The sequence below is a fragment of the Pyrus communis genome, chromosome 3 (genome assembly GCF_963583255.1).
Source record: "Pyrus communis chromosome 3, drPyrComm1.1, whole genome shotgun sequence".
Lineage (NCBI taxonomy): Eukaryota > Viridiplantae > Streptophyta > Magnoliopsida > Rosales > Rosaceae > Pyrus > Pyrus communis.
Window position 1 is genome coordinate 26,244,251 of NC_084805.1, and position 24,549 is coordinate 26,268,799.

General features: G+C 36.3%; 4 protein-coding genes across 4 annotated transcripts; 3 read left to right on the plus strand and 1 right to left on the minus strand.

Annotated features, from left to right (window-relative positions):
• Window positions 1–1,013: 1,013 nt before the first annotated feature.
• LOC137728519 (uncharacterized) lies at window positions 1,014–1,748 on the plus strand. The gene has a single exon (XM_068467283.1). It carries the CDS (start codon window positions 1,014–1,016, stop codon window positions 1,746–1,748), a length of 735 nt encoding a protein of 244 aa, XP_068323384.1.
• Window positions 1,749–3,653: 1,905 nt separating this feature from the next.
• On the plus strand, window positions 3,654–4,496 carry LOC137728520 (uncharacterized). Its single transcript, XM_068467284.1, has one exon. It carries the CDS (start codon window positions 3,654–3,656, stop codon window positions 4,494–4,496), a length of 843 nt encoding a protein of 280 aa, XP_068323385.1.
• Window positions 4,497–5,134: 638 nt separating this feature from the next.
• LOC137729874 (pentatricopeptide repeat-containing protein At4g18975, chloroplastic-like) lies at window positions 5,135–8,089 on the plus strand. Its single transcript, XM_068468925.1, has 8 exons — window positions 5,135–5,234; window positions 5,647–5,819; window positions 5,920–5,991; window positions 6,122–6,222; window positions 6,395–6,491; window positions 6,628–6,771; window positions 7,324–7,536; window positions 7,690–8,089. The coding sequence occupies exons 2-8, from the start codon at window positions 5,760–5,762 to the stop codon at window positions 7,900–7,902; spliced, it is 900 nt and encodes a 299-aa protein (XP_068325026.1). The 5' UTR covers window positions 5,135–5,234; window positions 5,647–5,759; the 3' UTR covers window positions 7,903–8,089.
• Window positions 8,090–8,394: 305 nt separating this feature from the next.
• LOC137727298 (subtilisin-like protease SBT5.6) lies at window positions 8,395–14,675 on the minus strand. Its single transcript, XM_068466162.1, has 9 exons — window positions 14,604–14,675; window positions 14,301–14,493; window positions 14,033–14,218; window positions 13,462–13,573; window positions 10,521–11,082; window positions 10,187–10,287; window positions 9,556–9,913; window positions 9,189–9,405; window positions 8,395–9,095 (listed from the first exon to the last, which is right to left on the minus strand). The coding sequence occupies exons 1-9, from the start codon at window positions 14,673–14,675 to the stop codon at window positions 8,560–8,562; spliced, it is 2,337 nt and encodes a 778-aa protein (XP_068322263.1). The 3' UTR covers window positions 8,395–8,559.
• Window positions 14,676–24,549: the final 9,874 nt, after the last annotated feature.

Sequence of the window (24,549 nt, forward strand, 5' to 3'; positions counted from 1 at the left end):
TTCAATTTTCGGGCGTTACATGAATTGAAGAAGATTAAAAATAAAAAATTAATAAAAATGTGCAAGAGGCAAAAATGAGTGTGTGAATAACATTATTCAATATAAAATAAAATCTTGAGCTAGTTGTCATTAATTTACAAAAGCTAGGCTCAATTGATCATCTGACACTAGTTTTCTTAATTTTTCGTTATGAATTACAGAGCACGCCATTTGTCCCACAAAATCTGCAACTATGAAGACCTTTCTCCAAGGAATTATATTTTAGGGAGTTTTAACGAAAAGTCTACGGTACTGTTCACTTTAACGAAAAACCACATTTTTACACTAAAAAGTCAATCCTGGTACTATTCACTTTACCCTTTATTTTGTCCTTATCATTAAAACTCAAAGTTTTCAAACCCTTTTTATTAGTTTTCTTTATATTTTAATAGTCCATGAAAAAGCACGAAATATAGTTCTTGTTTTGTTACTGGGTTAAAAAAAAATTGCTTGGGGTAGACATATAGCCTCAATGAATTTGCTAATGAACATCCATCTGCCCAAGCCCAATAAGTACGAATCCTATCCACTAACAGACCCAATGAAAGTTGCTTTTTGTTGGAGTGACCGTTTGAAATATTGTATTTGTGGTAATTATCTCAAAATATTCACTAAAATATTATCCTACAAGGATTAGGAAAAGCCGGTTTTTCCTACGAAAATTTGGAAACTTTTGGGATTATCAGTTGTCCCAGTAATCCTACAAGAATTAGAAAAGCTTTTTCCCAAGGCTATATATTAAAACGTGGCATATGTGGTGTGTGATCATATTTGTTAAACCTCGGAGTGCTTTGCTTGGTAAAAGTATTGTACAACATTCTCGCGTTCCCTTTTTAATTCTTCAACGTCTAGTTACACTCAAGTGTCTTGTTTGTTCTACAACCACAGAATCTTTGGTGGTATCTGTTAAGGGTTTTTCGTTTTTCCTAATTTCTAGGGTTTTCTTTTGGTCAAAGAGTTTCTTAGGGTTTTTAATGACGAGTCGGAGAAGACAACAAGGTCAAGGTACATACAGTCTTTATTCTCAACAGCAGCGTCATCATCCCTGGACTAACGATCGCAGTCGGCGTCATGACGATTCATTTACAAGTGTGCCTTATTGGGAAAAGAAATTCTGCATGACCATCGGCTTGATTCCGTGGGGAAAACTCGTGGAAACGAAAAAGTGCATGTCTCTGCACAAGAACATCGTTGAGTGGAATGACTCGGCTGGCGAAGAGGCATTCAAGAAGGCGAAAAGCCGGTTTTGGGCTCAGATGAACGGCCTAATTCCCAGTTCTGACCTATCTTTGCCGGATCCCAACGTGTATATTGATGATATAGATTGGCAGTCGTCAACCGAAAATATTGATCCTCAACTGATTTTGGACTTAGAAAAGAGCAAGGAACATAAACCCGACAATGATCATGGTGATGCCGAAACCCTAGATCATGATCGTGAGTTTGTTATTATCGGCCTTCATCCTGTCAATATAAATCAGACGACATTGCCGTGCAGCGGATGGGGTAAGGAGTTTGAAGAAGAGGATTTGAAAAATAATGAAAATAATAATATTCCTGAAAATCCATGGGAACCTGTTTGGGTTCGTCAGAGTGAAGCTGCAGCCATGGGACGAGGATGGAACAACACAACCAGCTGGGAACAGTGGGAGAAAAATAACTATAATTACAACTCAAGATATAAGAAGTCAAGATTTCATGGTGGTTAAAATGATCACAAAGTTGGAGGGTCGTGGAGGAACAATGGAGGGAGAAGGAACAGATATTCAGTTCATGTTGGTAACCAAAACCTGGCTTCTTGCTACTGATCATAAGGCTCTCGCAGATAGTGAACTTGGAATAATGTCAAGAAATATTAGGACTCGAGTTGGGACAAACCAGTTTTGTAATTAATTAATATCAACAAATATTACTCAATGGATACAATATATTTTCCGTATTAATCTTTATTGTTTTTTTTTATTAATATGTGGTTTTAATTTTTATTATTTAAAAAGTCTGTCATATTATTCATAGTTTCATAAAAAGAGATTTCGAAGCAAAATAGAAATAGAATTTCATTTTTGTTGCAAAAAAGGTCGAAAGATAAATTCTTGAAACAGTAAACCCTACAGGATGCACATTCGTATTCCTATATAAAATAATGTGACTGGAATTTATAAATAGTAGCTAGTTGTCACTTGTCAGTAGCTTACAAATTAAGCAAGCCTCAGTTAATCATATGAGAGCTAGTTGTATTTGATTACAGAGCAATTAATCCCACTAATCCCACAAAACCAGGAATTTTCAAGACCTTTTCTCTAAGAAATTAAAAATTAGGCCTTAAAAGTCCCACATAAACAAAGGCTTATAGTTCAGTTGGTTAGGAGTACTTTTGTTCTTGGCAAAGGTCATTAGTTTGATTTCCGCCTCCTAGGATAGTACCATTTTTTTATAAAGGAAATACAATAATATATTATATTAAGGGGTGGGTGATTTGGATTAAGCTACACAATGATCAATCATAATAGATTGATAATTTGATATTGAACTTGCCATATGCGAGAACCGAATCTAAGGATTCTCACTTACAAGCGAGGGAAATACCATTGGACCTCCAAAATATCACTTGTGTAAGAAAAAAAATTAAGAAATATTGCCAATAAAATTACACAAATTTTATGTATACCGTACAATGTATGATGAACGAACATGATTACATGATCCTTGGGATCCCCAAGAAAAGGATCCGGCGAGGACAGAGCCGATGCTGAGGGGGTGCAAGTGGTGCCACCGCACAGGGCCCCCAAATCAGAAGGGCCCCGATTTTTCAATTTTGCATGCATATACGTATATATAGTAGTATGTGTAGAATATTGCAAACTTGAGCCTTAGCACAAGTGGTATTATTGCTTCTTTACATCGGCCTAGGGTATGGGTTTGAACCTCGTCTCCATCATTTTTTTTAGTTCCTCTAAATAGTTAAGGTAAAACAATACGCCACCTTTCCACTTGTTGATTTGTTAAATTTGTTTGTGCAATTAGAATTTATAAAAGCTCAATTGAAAAATAAATTTATTTTTTGGACAAAAAAATTAAATTTTTTAGCACTTCTTAAGGCCTTCAATTCACTTTCGCACATGATCCTGAAATCTCAGGGTTGGCCCTGGGCGAGGATCCTTTTCCAAACGTATAATAAGCTCATTGTATGTGGTAACATTCATGTCCTAGCCCAAACTCACTAATAGGCCCAACCAATGCTATTCGACCGTCTCGAGACTGTTTTCAATTGAATATTTTGATTGTAAATTAGTTATTTCCTAAAAGAGTTAGGAAAATCCGGTATTTCATACAAAAATTAGGAAAAAGCTTTTCCTGGATTTTGTAGGATTACCGGATCTCCTACTAATCCTACAAGATTAGGAAAAGCAGTATTTTCCAAGGCATATCTAAATGTTGTTCTCCATTATATGGGTGTCTCGTAGCTTTCTTAAACCTTGGCTTCCTGTTTTCAATTCTTCAACTTATTAACCTCAATCAGGTGCTCTTTGTTCAGCAACCACAGAATCTTGGTGGTTATTCGGCTTGATTTGTTTCAGGGCCTTTAGGGTTTCTTATTAATTAGGGTTTCAATGATGAGTTGGCGAAGACAACAAGGTGCATGCAGTTCCTATTCTCGGTCGCAGAGGCACCAATCTTGGACTAAAGATCGTAGTCAGTGCCGTTACGAGTCACTTAGATGTGTGCCTTATTGGGAAAGGAAGTTTTGCACGACGGTTGGATCAGTCCCATGGCGAAAACTCGTCGAAACAAAGAAGTACATGTCTCTCTATAAAAACATCGTTGAGTGGAATGACTCGGCCGGAGAAGAGGCCTTCAACAATGCGAAAAACCGGTTTTGGGCGGAGATGAACGGCCTGATTCCCAGCTCTGACATATCTTTGCCTGATCCCGACATGTACATTGATGACATAGATTGGAGCTCATCATGCAACAATATTGATCCACAACTGATTTTAGACTTGGAAAAGAGCAAGAAACCTAAACCTTCCGATGATCGTGAAGCCGAAACCGTAGGCAATGATCGTGAGTTTGTTATTCTCGGCCTTTATCCTATCTATTTAAATCCGACGACATTGCCGTGCTCTGGAAGGGGTGATGAGTTTGAAGAGGAGATCTTGAAAAATAAAGAAAATAATGTTCTTGAGAATTATGGAAAGAATGTTGTGGATGATAAGAAAAATCCTTGGAAATCTGCTTGTGTTGGTCAGAGTAAAGCTGCAGCCATAGGAGGAGCATGGAACACCAACACTACTTGGAACAACAACAATTCAAGATATAAGACATCGGCGCGGTCGAGATTTCGCGGTGGTTACAATGATCACAAATTTGGAGGGTGGTGGTGGAACAACGGAGGAAGGAGAAGGAACAGATATTCAGTTCAAGTTGGTTATGAAAACCTAGCTTCTTGTTATTGATAAAGCTCAGCCAGTCAGCAAGGCAGGGGCAGCTGTGAAACTTGGAGGGAATTACTTGTTTACACGATCGATTATTTAGAAAATTACAATACGATAAATATATTTTCGTTTTTAATCTTTTAATACTTTTACTATGTATTTCTTTTGTTCTTTTTTGATAACAATATGATAAAACAAAATTTTTTGCTTTACTGCTTAGTTTTTATTTCTGGGTGGTACTTGTGTTTCTCCTATGTTAGAATAAATTATAAATTTTTCTCCTTCCTCTCCTATAATCCTACTGAACAAATCAAAAGATATATTATTACTTTTGAGTTTAATAACTTAGTCCATAGTATTACTTTGATTGAGATTTTTTTCATTAAGAGTGCCTTTGAAAATCTTTGTTAAGGCATTCCTGACTCCACTCATGTCAATGTGACAACTTCTTGATAAATTACCTTACATGGCCAACCACGTGACACTTGACCGGATTGTATTGCCGGTACATTAAAAAATTTCCCCTCAAAAGACTATTTTAATAGGAAAAGGCACTAAAAATCTCTTTTCAGGCAGACTAGTAGGCTCAAATGCAAAGACAGGCCCATACTAAAAAAATGACAAATCCAATCCACTAGGAATCGGAAGTTCTACCCCCCCTCTCTCTCTCTCTCCCCTCGCGCTTCTGCAACATATGGCATCCATAGCTGATAGGTCCTAAGGATGAAAACCCATTCAGAGATGTTTCAAATTCGCAATGTATGTGCGCTCTTCTCTTTGCTATTAATTGAACCCATGTTTATGTTTATGTTTAGGCAACAAAGTATCCATCTTTATCTTCAAGTTTCCTGAATTCTTTATGCTCTCTAAGCTTCATTCGGAAAACCCACTTCGAATACAATCATTAAGAAGTAGTCATTACAAGTACTGGTAAATTGTATGGTGATCCAATTGATTGTAAGATTTTAAAGTTTTAATTTTCATTACCCAGCTGAGCTTTTCATGTTCACATGGTTAAAAATCTGTTCTTTTGAATAACTACCTGTTTTATTGAATTTTTATTTAATATTTAGTCCTGAAATTTTGAAAAAAAGCTTGTATTTTTATGCAGAATTAGGAAATGGGTAAGTAGATATTGAATTATTTTAACATGCTTTGCTTCTTGTGCCAGAGATTGTACAGTGGGAAAATGTATTGTGACAAAGGTTTCTTCTATTAGAATCGTTGTACGTTCCTGGTTCATGTAAATTGCTTGCTCAAAGTATTGGCAATTGAAGAAGACTAATGATTGTGAATTCCGGATATTGTATTCGATGTCAGTTCCCCATATCGGGAATTGATCAGGTGAACAATGAGTTACCTTATTCATAGTTTGTCTAATTTCATTCAGTGTCCACCTTATTCTACTTGCGTGTTTAATCTGATTTATTGGATGACTCATTAGATCACAACTACTGAAGCAACTTTGTTGTTGGGGTTCGGCTACTCTAATTGCAAAACTTCTCTCTTGTGCAAGGTAATTGGGTTGTTCTCATTGTTAAGGCAAGCAAGAAAAGAATTGTCAAACATTTGCTTTACCATTTGATTTCTAAAACTTTGAAGTTTTTATATCACGGTCTTCATCTCTTTCTCGTCTTTTCTCGTAGAAAAATTATGTACATCAGACGGTGGCTATACATACATCCAATGTCAAGTTCTCCCACAAGCAAAGTAGACAACCTTTAACTAGTTCCAAAACAACTGAGAAGTAGGTTTTCTATCTTGCTTTATAGTTAAACATAATCTGTGATTTTCAATGTTCAGTTCAATTGCTTCAAAACGCTGCTTCATCGTTCAAGTGCTATAGTTATTTATGAACATTAATTGTTCTTTAGGTTGTCATAATCTTTGAAGAAGATGTACCTTTGCATGAAATGCAGGAAAATAATCAAGAAGGCAGGAAAGAAAGAGCACCACTTATGGCAGAAAAAGGACTCTGCCGGGTCTGGGCAAAAGGCACTCGATCTCGTCAGAATTGTTAGTCTTTTGTTTTTTTTATTTTTTATTCTTGAGTGTTACACTCTTGCTTTTGGTCTTTCAGCTTTATAACCTTCTGACATATGATATGGACCCTCTTCCTACTCTGTTTTCCTCATTAACGTTGAAATGACAGGTCTCCAGTCTTCCTAATGAGAAAGAGACCATTTTTGGAGCATTAGATAAATGGACAGCTTGGGAGACAGAGTTTCCATTGATTGCAGCAGCGAAGGCCTTGATAATCTTAAGGAAGAGGAGTCAATGGGTTCGTGTAATTCAAGTATGAGACTTGCGGACTCTACTTCAGATTATTTAGAATTTATACCGCATACTTTAGGCGCAACCTGATCCTAGTGACCACCGTTATTTAATTGCTTTTTAGATAAGTAAAGCTAGTGTGGATAAACAAGTGGAGATTTCACTTTTGAAACATTTTTCTAATGCCATTGCATATGGCATACAAATTAGCTTTTAGTATGAGACCTACATGATTCCCTTTATAGGATAGTTGCATGTGGAGTACAACTTCGCTTGGATCACTCTGAGAACTAAATGCTTAAAAGCACAAATCTGCAAAAATCCGCTTGACATGAGACTACTGAGCGTGCCTTGACATAGAGATATTCTTCTAGGTGGCTTTGTGATTAATTTCGCCTGTCTAAGCCTTATAAGGACTTCTTTTGCTAACCATACAAAATCAGCTCTGTTAGTTGTTGGATCATCTCATTTTTTAAAATATAAAAAAATGCCTTGTGCTCTATAAAAGGCTATATGACAGTGAAAATTGTTGGATGTATTAAAGATGGCTGGCTAATTCTTAGTGCTTTGTCAGGTAGCAAAGTGGATGTTGAGCAAAGGCCAAGGAGCAACAATGGGAACGTATGACACCCTTCTGCTGGCATTTGATATGGATCAGAGGTTCGATGAGGCTGAATCACTGTGGAACATGATTCTGCACACCCATACACGCTCCATCTCAAGGCGGTTGTTTTCTAGGATGATCTCTTTGTATCATCATCACGACATGCAAAGCAAGATAATAGAGGTAATTCGACAGTACCGAGCCACTAATACTTTGACGTTTCCACCCTCTTTGCATGATATATTGTACAGTGTTCTGTAAAAAATGTCCAAATTAAACGTAAATAAGATATGTCGTCTTAGTGCTAAGATTTGAATTTCTTCCTGAGAAATTCAGGTATTTGCAGACATGGAGGAGTTAGGTGTAAGACCAGATGAAGATACTGTCAGGAGAGTGGCACGTGCTTTCCAGGAATTAGGGCAAGAGGAGAACAAAAAACTCTTTTTAAGAAGATACCAGTGTAAATGGAAGTACATTCACTTTAAGGGTGAAAGGGTTAAAGTAAGAAGAACTAATGCATGGGATGAAGATAATAACTTAAGCAACTGAGATGGACTGGCTGGCATTTAAGATGCAGAATGTGACCGTGATATCTGTTTTTCTTCTCTTGTTTTCACCCTTGGATGAGGATATGTACAGATATAGTGTAAGATTCATTGCTACAAAGCTTCAGTAATATTCCGTTGTAAGATATGAGGATTCTGTATGCATCCCTTTGATTTATATAAGTCAAGATCTTAAAGTGGATTATCTTCTTTAAATGCATGATAGATGTCGGGTGTTGTATGACATCGGGCACTGTGAGGTAGGGAAAATTTTCCATTGGCATGTTGCTATAATCGTTGCAAATGGGCAATTAGGTGATTTCCATTGAAGCCGATGATGCAGGGTGCAAACCACCTATGCAGCCGATGCTGTTCTTTACAATCTGACAGAGTTCGCTTCCATCATGTACTTCACAATTGCGATTGCTACAGAAGTTCATCTTCAGAGTTTGCGAATGGTAATAATTTCTTATTTTTGGATCCTAAAAAAGGTGAAATAGGTTTACAAATCCACAGAAAAATATTCTTCCGGAGCCTTTTGATCCGGCAACCCATTCAAGTACTGTAATGCACTGGGAGTCTCCTATCTCTATTTCTGTGTTCCTATGGTTTGCAATGAAATCAAAATCTAGAAGAAATTAAAATGGTGACAGAAAAGTTCTTATGCTAAAGACACTGCAATGGGACTCCTCACAGTGTGGAGTCTATCGGTCCAAGTGTACCACCCAAAGACATACTCATTGCCTTGCTTGCTAAGCATCTCTCTTCTTGCTTTAACTGTTATGGTGAAGCTCTTCTTCTGGCCGACATGATCGAAGAACAACATGCTCGGGGATGCCTTAATGGAGATTCCCAAAGGCGGCTTGGCGGTAAAGAAGTAAATGCTTTTGCTGTCGCCAACATTTGTGACTGTCCTCTTGATGGTCATGGTGTCCTCTAGTTTGGGGATTGCAACGGAAGGGTAGTTCAGGTTGATTGCTGTTGGTGGTGATTTTGGACAATTGAATGTTGGATCGACGTTCTTGGTTACTCCTATACTGCAAATGTATTGAAGATAGTCCTTGTACGAAGCATCGTATACAAGGCCGGGGTCTGCTGCCTTTGTGGGACGAAAGTGTCCGGCCCCATATGCAAAGGGGGTAGCAACACTTCCTGATTCATCATTCAATGGCAAACCCAAGTTGTTTCTTATTTCAGCTGCAAGGCAAACAATAAAAGTTAAAGATGATCAAACAATGTACCGGTTTTGATCAAGTGCCCTGCCTTGAACGTTCGGGGTATTTAGTTTACCTGTGGTCATGATAGCAGATCTTATGGCAGCACTGCTCCAAGTAGGGTGGATTGCTTTGACAAGTACTGCTGCAGCTGCTACATGAGGGCAAGACATTGAAGTTCCAGAGTCTATATTATACTGAACAACTCGATGATCTATACCGGACAACTTGGTAGGCGGATCAGCCTCAGTCCACGCCGCCAATATATTCAGCCCTGGAGCTGTGATATCTGGCTGCCCAGGTGAAGGAAGAGAGGTCAAGTTTCAAAACCATTAAATTCCTAAACTTTCGTAGTTTGACATTTAAACTGTTCCTCGCCAACATTAACAGTTGTTAGGGAGATTGCACTAATTAAGTAACGAAAGTACATTAGGAAATTTTACCTTGAGAAAGTTAGGGTCAATGAGATTGGGGCCTCTACTAGTGAATGCAGCCATGAAGGGAGCCGGCTTTCTATTCAAAACAGTCCTTGCTGGTATAATAGCAGCCGTTGGAATTTTGGTAGAGTTGATGTATTGAAGAATTCTATTGGCATCTTCATAAAGCACTGCAGTGGCAGGAATAACATGAGCATCACAGGAAATTTCAACCCCATTTGCTGCACTGTTTCCTAATATAAATCCAACTCCTCCTGCCCTTTTCACTTCCATGCCTTTTCCAACTCTCATCCCACTTCCTCTCATGCACAAAACTATCTTTCCCTTCACCTTCTCAGGTGAAAGAGAGCCTGGTAGGCATTGTCTGCAGCCACATTTAGTTTTTTTTCCAAGTCATTAGCTAATTACAGTCACTATTTAACTACTAATAACATAGATAGATATGCACAAATAGAATTGATTACAAACTTTCAATAAAAAGTAGAATCGAGAAGACACTAAACAGACAATAAGCCGTATATAAATCACGGCTAAGTGCCCTTTTATTGTTTGTTTAGTGTCCGGCCAGTTCAAATTTAGTCTTTAATCAGTTTTATTTGTGCATATTTTTTTAAATAAATCATTGAGTGAACTTTACCCCGCCATATCTTTTGGTACACCAGAGTTAATAACATCTGCAGCATATACTAAAGGGTACTTTTTATTCTCTTCCAGCTTGCTTGGTGTCACTGTTTCTCCCTGAATGTTGATTCAGACAAACATTTTAGCAAGTACCATATTGTTGCATGTGCTTATAGAGAAAAAAGTGCTTCCAATGAAAGTGGTTATGAGAAGAAGTGCTTCCTACAATAGCATTCCTGACATAAACCCTAACCCAAATGCTAAGAAACCTACAATAGCATTCTTGAAATGAGCCCTAATCCAAATGCTAACAAACCATGCTTTCCAATCACCTGTAAACTTTAAATTACCTCAATTGTGATCCCATTTCCAAGCACAACTGGAGCGACGAATGCCCGATCGAGGCTGTTAGCACCAACTGTGATTATCCATGGAGCCGGATTTGAAAGAGTAGATGGGGCAGGGCCAGAGTTCCCAGCACTACATGCCACCACAATTTTCTTCTTGGTGGCATGCAATGCTCCAATAGCAATGCCATCATTGGTGTAATTTACAGGTTTTTTTGTCCCAATTGATATGCTCAGTACATCAACACCATCACCTATTGCATCATCAATGGCTGCCAACATGTCTTCCTCAAAGCATGTGTTGCCATCTGCCTTGGACTGGCCTGGTATTGCCCAACACACTTTGTATATGGCAAGGCGTGCCAATGGGGCACCGCCAGAGGCGGTGCCCAGTGCAAAACCACCCAGGGCTGAGGTGTTGGGAACGACTCGGCCTGCAACGGTTGAGCTTGTGTGTGTTCCGTGGCCATCCATGTCACGTGGTGATCGGTAATCCTCCGAGGCATTTAAATGACCATAGAATTGCTCAAAACCTTTGAGGTAGTAGCGAGCTCCTATCAGCTTCCTGCAAAACAATCCATATCATACGTGAACTACTGAACCTGGCATCATTCATTTGTGACTATAAGGCTTTAAGCGCAACGTTTGATTCTTGCTTTGCAAGTTTCACTCCAATGAAAGCCCAAGTTTCGCACAAGATTTTATTTATTGCAGTTAGACTGTAAGAAAAAAATTATACCAATTGGGTTTTGCTCCATATGGAGTTATGAGTTAACCAATGAGTTTTTAATTATGATATGTGCATGTTTCGAATGTAACATGTTATGGTTGTTATCTAATGACCTATTTAGAAATAACCAATGAGTTTCTATATTTTGAGACAAAAACTTTGCATGCAATATAATGAGCAAGATTGAAAGATATTCTCATGTATCTGATCACCATTCTAAATAAACAAAATGTCAATCTTACTAATCCTTTTGCTAAAGAGAAAATAACTAAATAACTCTTGCTAACTTAGGAAAATCAAACTCACGACATCAATTACACAAGTAAATATTATGAATCACTTAAAAATTAGATAGAGATAAACATGTGATTCAACTCCTTGCATATATCCAAGTCTATAAATGCATCAATTTGTTTTCCATTTGTTGTCTCTCTTTGTTAATTTAGTTTGTACACATCAGTAAAATTGTACTACTACTTTTATTAACCGCGCCAGAGATATGACCTATAACTTAAGTAATCAACTATACATTAGCAGTGTGATGCTGAAATCTCAAAGGCGAACACTGAACACACACCACTGAGCTGCCCAATTGCAGTCCTTTTTCTGACATAAGGAAAAAAAGTTGAGGACTGTGCAGATTGAATAATTGGGTTTAGGTCATCTTCCAGAAAGCAAATAGCTAGGCTGACTCCAAATGCAAGAGTCACAGAGAGGCCTCCAAATAACGATAAAGAAAGTTCACAAGATGTGAAACAAAAGAAGCCAAAAACCAATTAAATCACCTATTTGTTTGACTGACACAAACAAAGGTAGTGAACATCGGTCGTTCATGTTTGCTGGGTCAGAAATACTTTTATAATTCAATTTTCAATAATCCCAAACAACTATTTATCAATATTATGCAAGTCAAGTGGATGCTGTCACTGAAATTTTCTCTTTGTTGTTTTGGTGCATGCATTGGGGAATTGTACAACATGAACATGCAGGCCTAAATACTGGATGATCAAATTCTCTAATTCCTTGGTATCATCAAAGGCGACACTTTTTTGCATTCACAAAACTGACACTTTTTTGCAGAAACAATTCCTGCCAAATTATGCAGGAGTAGAATGTATGGTGGAAAACTAAACAACCCCTATAGTAGAAAAACCCTAGAAAGAAAGTCTAAATTGAAAGGAAAGAGGAGTGCAACACAGTTCTTGTGAATTGACTATAAGTATTCATGTTTATGTGATCACACCTGCATCACGTGTGTAACTCATCTTAACATGGTATATAGCTAGTGAAATATTTTATTTGTTATTTTTATTTTCAATTGTTACATGGAATATGACTTATAATATTGCAGGTTAAATAAACTTAAGAAATGGAAATGAGTTGTTTGGAATTTTCTTATATTGTAATTTTTCTAAGGATATATTCCCCTATGTGGGAATGCACATACTCTCTCATTTGCGAATAACGTATCTTAACTGAGTAAAATCTATGATTGAAGATTAATCCTACAAAAAATATTCGGATTGGAGTTGTTTAATCATCCATATGTATCAAATAAATGGACAGTTCATCATGGATATATTATTTTGTACCTACACCGTCAATTTGTTCTATACATTTGAATCACTAAATGATACGATTGAAATGATTTTTGTAGAGATGATCTTTAAATGAAGAATAAGGAAGTTTCGATTTTAAAATTTGTACGGTCAAAATACGTTATTTGTAAGGAAGGAATGAACTCATCCCAAAAAGAAAATGCAAGTATTATCGAATTAGAAGGGCATGCAATGCCATGCTGGAGAGGTTACCAACTTTACTCATGGTTTTTTTAATTTTTTAATTTTTTTTATTGACATCACAACCGGTTCCTCCTTGGCTCATTTCATATCCTTTAGTGGTCTGTCGGGTTTAGCTAGTCCCCTCTAGGGTAAGAGAGATAAAGATATTTCAAAAATAGGTCCCAAAGCTGGCAAAAATAGAAGATACATGGTCCCCTAGGACCCCTACTATCCCATCTGATACAAAAATATATTAAAGTAAAATGTGTCAAAGACCAAAGCTAGCCATATGTAATGGGATTAAATCACTTCACACGTACTTCTAAAAATTCTAGTTTGCCTCACCAAGACAATCACCCATACCACAAAATGGATGCATATATAATCAAGAAAGCTGATGGAAGGAAATCAACAATTAAATTAACAAACTTACCTGTTACAGTGAGATGAATTAAAACCAGGTCCTGATTGGCAGATTCCCTTCCATGATTTACGAATGGGTCCCATTCCTTCATCCCTAAAGCTCTTTGATTCTGGCCAGACACCTGATCATAAAATCAACAAACACCATCATCGCATGGATCCAATCATACCCACTTCCTTCCACCCATGACAGAATCTACCCTACAACCGAGATATTTCTCTTTAGGGTTCACAAAACCAATCATGCATGAGTTGTAGATACAAATTGATATACCCTTATTAGTAAGTCAATAACATTATATATTTTCTCTCAATCCCGACACTCAAAAAATAAGTGTTGCATACATAGAGATACACCATTCAGGGAAACAAATTTTTTTTGTTCGACACAAAGTAATATAATACTGGTGACACAACATATTTCTTCACAAAATGAGTGCTCTAGACATAAAAAGATACATGAATGCATCAGATTTTTTCCCATTCCAGACACACAGGAATCACCTGTGAAACACTTCATTGGACAAGAAAACTAATATATGAAGTTGTTTGATAAAATTGATGTTCTTATAACTTCTTACCACTATCAAGGAGCCCAACTATGATGTCCTTGCCATATCTGGCTTTGGATAAGAAGTCTCTTCCCATCTTGCCTATCCAATGCCTCTCTTCCTCTTCTATTATGCCTGAAAACTCCCAAGACCTTGTGGTGTGCATAGAGTACTTTTTTGGGTGGCTAGCCCACACAGACACAACTTCTTCCAAGTCTGCAATTACCATTCAATTTCTGCAGCATTAGAGAGAGAGAGAGAGAGAGAGAGAGAGGATGTGATTGGTTTGGTTAATTACCAGATAGCTTGGAAGCTTCGTCCTGGGTGAGGACAGCTGCAAAGCCATTGATGCTGTGCTTGTAACTGTAAAGCAAAGAAGCTCTGGCATCTTCTTCTGTTTCTTTCACTGAGAGCAAATACGAGTGATGTGTGCCCTCAATTTCATGCAGTGCTTTCTCTCCACTGTGTTCTCCAAAATACACTACATAGACCTATAGATACACAAAAATATGTATATAATATATATAAACGTGACATATATGTAAGAAAAGATAAACGAAATGGAAGAAAAAATAGATTTATCACGGCCAAAAGGAATGACCTTTTTTTGTTCTGCACATAAGGCTAAGAGAGGATGGAGGAGAAGGAGAGAGAGGATGAAGACTTTCCTCATTGGTTTTGTGCTGAGGAATTAATGGATACAAATTTTGAACTGATTAAAAGTGTTTATATAGAAGTTCAAGGCTTATTTTAGAGTAGGGACCGAGATACATGGTAAATATGATATCTGATATATGAAATTTGGTAGTGGACTCTTTTAGAAAATTAAAATGCTATATTTTTTTCAGTTACAGTTGACTTTTTTTTGCATTTATTTTGGTTGACTGATAAAAAAAGGTAACAGCTTAATTTGGATCTTATTAGCCATAACTTTTTTAAGAATTAAGTACCTAAAACTTCCTAAGTTTTTAGTGTCGTTCTAAATTGGTCTCAACATTTTTAAACATTTTAAATAAGTATCAAACCTATTGACAATGTTATATCCATTAAGCCCATTTAATCAAACAGGTATTGACAAATAAAATGAAAAACAAAAAGGAAGATCGGAAAATCTCAAGCTCAACCTACGACCACCAAAACACATCCCAACCTTTATATTCAAAACCCACCAACTGGGTATATCATAGTGAACCTTAATATTAGTTGCCTCAAAAATCTAAATTTCAAACATAAAATATAAAATATGGAACACGATAATCAAATGAGTATGGAATTGAATCGAAAAATGGACCCAAATTAAAATTACATTAGGAGGCAATCTCTTAACAAAAAAGAGGTTGAGAATTCAGATAGAGTTTCAAAGAGTTGTTTCTGCTTATGCGATTTCCTCATTTGCTGATTATCGGCTTGTAAAGCTTCATGTTCTTCTTTGTGGATGGTGAAGATGGTGGTGGCCGCATCACGGCAGTGTATACCATTTCAACAACCCTTCCACTAGATGTTGACAACTTCAATTGTAGGGTGGAATTGGTGGTTGTGCGTTGAGTTTAGAGGTGATGGCCTAGTAGGGGTGGTCGATGACCGTTAGTTGGTGGAGGCCATGCTTCCATGACCTTCTATTGACTTTGAAGATAAAGTTAGCCCAGTTAATTTTACAAAATTTAATTGGAGCTTAACAAATGTGAGATTCTCAATAGATTGGAAACTTCTTTGGAATGTTTAAAAAGGTTGAGACCCATTTGGAATGACACTAAAAAGTTGAGGGGTTTTAGGTATTTAATCCTTTTTTTAACTTGATAAGTTTTTTTAGAACGTATTGTTGAATATCCCACATCGGCCATATCTTTAAGAAAATAAGAGTTTAAAATTGTAACCCCACTCCAAATAATACCAAGGTCTTTTGTGATAAAATCCACATCTGTCATACTTTGTAGGTAGTAATTAATAAATTGGAGACAATATTGATGTTGTTGAAAGTTGACCCTTGGTCCGTCTTTCTGATAAGTCGACGCGTATTGCTCTCGTTATCTTATTCATCATGTTCCCTTTCTCACCTCTCTTCTCTGTATATACTAAAATGATTATTAATAAGCATCATGTGGAAACAAAACATTATTATCTAACTACTAAATTTAATAGAATAATTACCTTAACACTCCATGACGTTTATTATGTTTTCACAAAACCCCATCAAATTTAAGAAATAATACTAACATCTTCAGATATTTTAATTCACTTTCACATTACCCCCTTTAAGGATGAATATACGAGTTAATTACACTAACACCCCTTGAGGTTTATCCTTTTTTCACAAAACCCCCTCAGGTTTGAAACATTACACCAACACCCCTTCACGTTTTAATTCACTTTCACATCCACCCCTTAAGGATCCCTTAAGGACTATATTACCCTTGTAGTTAATTATTAAAAATAAAATTTATAGATAAATAAATCAAAAATTACATTTAAACATTAGAAAAAAAAACCCAAAGATATACTCCTTTAAGATTTATCAATATGGGAAATCAGCATCTAGCTTCTCCAGAGGCTATTGATTTTCTAGATAAGCGTTTTCGTTATGATCAGCAGAAAATCCTTACAGCAAGAGAATCAATGGCTATGCATGTTATTGAATCCAATCCTTCAGTATAAAAGACCTTGTAAAATATGCCCCTTTGTCTTTGGGTGGAGCCTGTGAACAGTACGAGATCAACAAAGGAAAATATTTCTCTAACTTAGGATGTTCACTGTGAAGGAAGATTTTTGAAAAACAAATTCATTTGAGCAACATCAACAACATGCAATTAACAATTAAAAGGCGGAATCATGTTTATATGCACTCAAAAACAAAACTTAACCCATGAACTTCAAAGCCTAGTAGATAGGTGAACCAAGACTCAACTCAAAACAAAGTGAGTTGAGAAATCAATACCTTTGTAGATTCCTCTTTGCATAAGCAAAGACTAATCACCCAAAGAGAGGGCCTTCATTCCTTGCATCTTAGATCCATGGATTTGGGTGGATGAAAAGGTTTCTCCAAGTTCCCAAAATTGAGAACCTCTAAGTCTCCACACCAAGGTAAGATTGGAGAAGAAATGAGTGACCTTGAGGAAGTAAGATTGCTAGATGTTTTCCTCAAGGGTGGCCGGCCATTTCTAGAGAGAAAGGAGAGTATGTGTTTTTCCAATTTCCCCAAAAACAACCCCTTAATGAATTTTGGCTATTAAGTCACACTTATACCTTAATTCATTTGAATGACAAACTTGTAAATAAGTCCAAAACCCACTCTTTCTCTAAATGGCCGGCCTTAGGGTATTCATTGGGCTATTTGGGCCTTTGTGAATCATTATTCATTAAGTTGTCACACAACTTAAGTCAATGGACTTGACGTTCGAAGCCCATTGGGCCTTAAGGTCCAAAACTATCCCGAGGTCTTTTAACGAACTTATTCGTTTGATTAATAATCATATTAATTAATCCTTGCCATAAATAATTAAACCATTTAATTATTCTTACTCATCTCCGTTGAATCTTCAATCTTTACCTTACACGGTGTACGATCCATTAGGTTCCTTTTAGCGAGGCAGTGGGCGATTCAAAATCTTTCAAATCGATTGTGAATTGAAACTTACTTTCAATTCTCCCGTTAGTGATAATACACTTTTAGGGCTTCCACAAACCATGGTTGACGCCTAGCAGCATGTCATGGTTACCCAAGCTAATCAGAAGAGGTGGAGAACCTATTCAGTTTTAGGATTACAAATGCAATACGGTCTTTCTCTAATACAATACTCTTGACCACATTGTTTGGTTTGATAGTTTATTCATGTCTACTATCCAATGTGAGTCTTGTGCTTATATGATTACCTTGAATGTGATTTGGAACACATTCCTAAATCTCATTCATACTTTGGCCAAAGATTCTTAATCATATCATAGAGTATTCTCCCTCAAACAGTTTGAAGGTTAGAGATCCCTTGTTGCGCATTCACTTGCCTCCATGGCTAAGTGGCTTAACCCCAACGATGCCGTGGACACCCTCCTGATGGAGTGACTTTGACATAATCAAAGATTAAGGACCTAACCACAAGACAACTGTGATGCCTCAGGTCAAAAGACTAATTTGCATTATCCCAACCATAAGTTCTTATGTGACATGAATATGAGAACTCTTCGTTGATCGTGTTCAGTGAACTCATTCTCTATTGAGCACCTACGTGCTTGTCTTGGTGTCACTCACACCAATGACTCGAGACTAGTCACCCTCCCTGAGAGAAGACACAGCACGTACTGATCTTAACGGACTGTCAATGCCCAATTGACAATCCTATGATCAGGAACGTTTAGGATGTGTCTACGAAAGAATGGTCTCATGAATCTAACTTCTTTAGATCGCATTCTCCCAATCACATATTCCTTGGACTTATCGTTTAAGCATATAACATTTATATGAGACGGCTCAAACAATAATGTTTGCCCTTAATATTAAACTAAATTAGTTTAACATGTAAAATGTCCATAAAGTATCATCATATGATTGGTTTTAGGGCACATTTCCAACACACTGCATCCCTCTTTTTCAAAGTTTTATATCATTACTCGACAGAGAGAACGCGGCCACGTGGCGGGGCGGGGTGGGGCCCCCCGGTGGGGTATGCTTGCTAAGCAATTGCAAGGGAAGAAGAGATACGATATATATGCATTTAGGGTGCCGGCTAAGAAATTGGCAAGGATGAAGGATTCAATGATATAAGACATGCATCTAGGGTTTCATTTTATTTTTTGATGTGTTAATATAATTTGTTTATTTTGATTTTTTTTTCCATTTATTTATTAAAAAAAAATTATTTTTAACTAATTAACTACAAGGGTAATTTTGTCCTTAAGGGGTGGATGTGAAAGTGAATTAAAACATCAAGGAGTGTGAGTGTAATGTTTCTAACTTGAGGGGGTTTTTTGAAAAAAAACGATAAACCTCAAGGGATGTTAGTGTAATTAACCCATGAATATACTCTTGTATTTAATTACTTTATTTTTAGTACATCGATATTTTTACACTAAGGGGAGGGGGAGTTCGATAAAGCCACACAATGGGTAGCCTAATTTGGTATTGAATTCGCCATCCACGAGATTTGAACCTAAGACCTCTTACTTTCAAGTGAAGAGAAAAGGAATACCCTTGTATTTAATTGCTTAAAACAAAACCTTTATAAATATGTATATAAGAAACAAAATTTAAAAAATTACATTGAACATCAAATTCATCTTTTTTGAAAAAAGAAAGCCAAGTTGTAGAAAATTCAAATTTCAACTTTTTTTTTGTGTGTGTGTGTGGGGTTTCGATGGTGGTTGAACAATACTTGGCTACTCAAAGATAAGTAAGAACTCCTACTCAAAATAGTTTGTTGTTAATTTATAGAACTTCGTGTTTATAATCAGAACCGTTCATATTATAAATCACCATGTAAAGATCACCTTTGCAAAAAATCAATCAAAACTAAGGTCGTTTAGTCATCAAACTATTTAAAAATAAATGAACGGTATTGGTAAAAGTATTATGAACCGTTTATGTATTTGCTACAATAGATTGACTAAACGACCCTAGTTTTAATTTATTTTTTGCAGAGATGATCTTTATAATGTGATTCATAGTATTAACGGTTTTGATCATAAGCACAAAGCTCCGCGATTAAAACACTAAGAATTTTGAGTAGGAGTTCCTACTCATCTTTGAGTAGCCAAGTATTGTTCGTGGTGTTTTTGGGTTAGGATTGAAAATCCCAATTCATCTTCTTCTTTTGGGTTTTATTGAAAAAGCTGAATTGTATGATTGGGTTGGCAGAGATGACCAAAACCCTAAAGGACGGCTGCTCCTGCTCGAAATAGGTTAATCAAAATGCCAAATGGCTTCTTGTTTGTGTTGCCGACAACGAGAAGAAAAGAATAAAAATGGAAGGGGAAGAAGATGTTAGGATTTTTCTTACAGGACAACCAACATTGGCATATATAGACTAGGTAGTCTTCCAACCGAGGCCAAATTGATTTATGTGAGTTTGTTGTTTGATTTTAATTATTTTTGTTCAGGGTATACAAGTGTATTGCTTGCAAAAAGTTCAATCACATTCGTACATAAATCTACAGGTCGAATATAAAATCATCACTAGCATCAACTTTTCTTACGCCATCTTCTTTGCATTGTGGACATGTTTAATTTTTAACAAGGTGACTAGTACTACTTGCCTTCAGTGCACCTGCATCACTGCCCGGTTGCCCTGCACCCCTGGGACAATCCTTTCAGAAAGGAATCATCAGGCCACTAGCTAAATTTTCTCAAAGGCACCAGCAACTTTGGGATGCTCAACCGCGTTGGATTTCTAAGGTTTCATTCCATCAATCAAATAAACAATTCACATGAAGTGATTGTTGGTTTCGTCTTCTTGATCAGGTCCATTATGGGTACACTCATCCTCGTATACTTCACACTGGCTATTAATAGAAAAGTTTGACAAACCATGGACGGAATGGAGCATAGAATAGCATAGACGGGTATATGATAGAAACGAAGCGTATTCACTCTCTCCGATTTTATTTTTCTTGATAGCTCTACTGCTGGGGATAACTGCTCCATTCATGATCCTTCATGCTGCACTCTCAATCTTCATATAACAGGTTTTTGTTTAATCAATTTCGTTTTGTTTTGAATAGGTGTAAAGATAAATTTATATTTTGAATTGAGTTTGTAAGAGTAGTTTAGGTAGTAAATTTGGATTTTAAAGGATTTTGATAGTTTAATTATTTTTAATATGGATGTAAAAAGTAAATTAGGTGTAGAAAGAGATTATATGGGTTAAAATAAAATTTCTTTATTTTAATTTTTTATGTGTAAAAAAATAAAGAGAATGTAATTAAGAGCATCTCTAAAGGAGATATCAAAATATACAAATCAGCAATAACAGTAAAAAAAGACAGCTGCAATATTTTCCAACTTAGAAGCCAAATCTAACGTGGTATGACATGGAATAGCAGCTCTTCCCCTTTTTGTCATATTTGACAGCAACGTCAAATATTATTGTATTAATTTTTTTATCAGCTGCAACTCTCCTCTCTCACTCGAAATCGCCGCTCGTCCTTCTTCTTCCCTTTTTTATTAGCTACGACGGCGAGTACTCTGTCGGCGGTCTCGCGAACGGAATCAAATAAAGGAATTGGAATTGGAATGGTATTTGAAAGGGGATTTTGGTTTTCTGTCAATCCAACAGAGGAATGAGAGAGAGAGGAGAACGGAACTGAGATGGTTGGGGGTGGGGAGTGGGGGGAAGTGATGGAGAGTGTGATAAAATAATAGTTTAATAAAAAATTAAAAAAATTAATGTAATAAAATAATATTTAATTTGACAGATGAAGAGTAAAATTTTGAAATATGTCAAAATATTACATTTGTTGCCAAATTCAAATTTTGTATTTAAAATTTGACTCTCTTAATGGATTAAAAAGATAAAAGAAAAACACTTGCATTTAAAGAATTATTCTTTTTGTGGACATAATAATTGTTCATGACGTCATTATAAATATAGCAATCATTATCAATCGGAAAAGAATTGTCTTCGTGGGTCCAAATAATCAAGCAAAATAAGTGCTTTTCATTTCACCAAAGTAAGAAATGGAAGGGAATAAGATCCTCTCTGGATTAAAAGGAATTGAGCTCATTCATCAAATAATTTGGATCATTAAAATTTGATTCAATGATTAAAAATAAGAAACTTTTCTAAAAGTTATAATAATTATAATCGTTGGATTAAATTTCAATAGTCCGGATCATTTGATCTTTGGGCTCAGTTCCTTTAGGTCTGGAAGGAATCCGGTTCCAAATGGAAGCTCATCAAGTAGTGTGATTAGGCCTTAGGAAAAGGATCCTCGTCGGATTCTTTTCTTAGGAATCCAGTAATCGTCTTCATTCATCGTACATTGTGCGGTTAATTTTCGTTAGGTACTATTTATATTTTAATTTTTAATTTTTAATTTAAATAATTTATGACCACACAATGTACGATTAACGAACACGATTGCAGACTTCCTAAGAAAAGGATCGGCGAGAATTCTTCTCCTAGGCCTTAGGGGCAGTTCCACTTAAAGTTAGGCGTGGGTTGGATATGTAGAAGACAGTGGGCATCAATTGGGATCATTTGTATTTTGTGCAGAAGTCTATATTAGCACTAAATTTTTGTGGGCTTTAAGGAATCCCGATTTCAAGGGCATGCACAGCACAGCCGATGTTTGTATCACAACATTGTCCACTTCCAATTGTCCCATGCTTACGACTATATATCGATCCTATTTCCAATTACAAATTAATTCTCCCATGCCTCACGTTTCTTCTTACCACCACTCACATTGTTTTTTAACTTTTTTTCCAAAATTTTCAACACATATAGGGCGTGTGTATATATGCTGTAAGTGCAAGACTTCCACGATTTCGCTCCTTTTGAAATTTTAAGTATTTAAGGGATTGTGGGCAAGAATGTCTGCATGCATGACAAAGACATGGTACGTCCATTTCAAGAATGTCAAATGGTGGGCTGCTCCACTATGGAATTGTGGTCCTTAATTAATTCAATCAGAATTTTCTTAGGTTTGTTTATAGCTAATTGCCATGGAGGAGGGGATTTGAATTGGTGGCAAGAAACTAAGCGACCTAATCCATATGCATGGTCCATGAATGCTGATAAGGCTAGGCTACAAAAGTTGGAGTTTTAATTTATTTTTTATTTTTTTTGTTGAGACAAGTTGGAGTTAATATTTGTGGATAAACTCAGGTTTTGATTTCTAACTAATTCAAGACCTAAGCTTTTACGCTGTTAGCGAACCATGAAAAATTAATTGACCGTGGATTTTGAACCAATTGTTATGCTAAATTACAATTGTTAATTGCTAACCTGTTATCTGTAATAGCAAAAAAATAATGTAATCAAACAATAAACTTTTCAAATTTTATGAAGAACAATATATGAATTTTTTTGCTTTCTTCTAAATACAAAAAACAAAATCCTGCGGGTTTCAAAATCCATGTAACTGGTCGAGTCGGAAATTGTAGCAGAAGAAGAAGGTGTGTAATTGTGAAAGAAATGTTACAACTTATGTCACAGCAATACCATGCTATCTGCATCTCCATGACTTGAGCAGCATAAAGTTAGGCTCTTGTACAATCAAAACTTTATCATGAACCCCTAGCCGTCTCTTTCAAAAGAGTATCAACGCCGTCTGAATCCAACGAGATATCGTGCTCTTGATCGCTTTCGTCACAAGTGAAGTAATTGTCACCCTTGAGGTCAAGCACCGAAGAACTCTAATGGAGAGACATTCTATCACGCATTAACGTTGGCCTCTTATTATGTCTTAAGCATTCCCAATTCTAGGGACAGTAGCTCTCTCTTCTAAAGTTAACAAGGTCCTTCCGCCAAAGAATTGAACTTTCCATGCATGTTTGTTGATTCACTCGTCCCCTAGACCTAACCTAACACAAATGATGGGAAGCCAAACTATATTTCTTTTTGTTCTTGTTTGTGCCATGTTAACGGGTCATTTAATCATGGTTTGCAAGGTCTAAATAATATTCAGACTCCAGTAAATTAAACAAGAACTTGTGAATTTCTATAGCTTCATCAAACACCATATTTTTATCCTGTTTATAGAACTTGCAGGAAATATTTTACTTGCATATACACCATATGTTGACAAAAAGGTAGGAAAAATGACAGCACAACGATCAAATCAAATATCGATGATGTAGCGAATAAAGATTAACAACACATCAATTAAAAATCGACGTCATACTAAAATTGATCATTTCAACAATTAGAATATTGAAATTATATGAAAAATGATAATTTTGTCCAATTTTCCTCTAATTTTACATTTTCATTTTCGTCTAAATTTTTTTGAAACTTCTAACCATAACCTTTCAGGGTAAAATTCTTGGATCTGCCGCAAGAATGTATACATGCATGCACTACCAAAAAAAAACCCCTTTCTGGGATTGCTCATTTAAGGACAAATTTGCAACCTGTGGCTTATTTTTACTTTTTCTTAAAGAGACAGAAAAGAAAATCTGTCTTTTTTGTTTTACTTTTTCACAGTTATTTGTTTTTTTTTTGGACGTAGATTCACTCCGGATTTCATTGTGCAGAGCTTAAAGATTAGACAATCCGGACCACTCAAATTATATCAAATGGTCCTAATTAACCCATTTCGCTGGCCACCTCACACAAACTAAGGGCTCCGATTTCTTTTCCATAAACCAAGGGCTCCAATTTAGTTCTTAGGTTCCAGACACTAAGGTCTGGAGAAGATCCAAATTTGTATAGGCTGCTCCACCACGTGATAAGAGAAAGACTAGCCTTTGAAGACCTGACCCTGTGACTAGTGTGCATAACCATGTTTTTTGAACCATCGAATAATGCTAAATTATAATTGCTAATGATGAATCTACCACAGCAGAAAAAAAAAAAAAAAAACATAATGTAATCAAACAATAAACATATATAATTGCA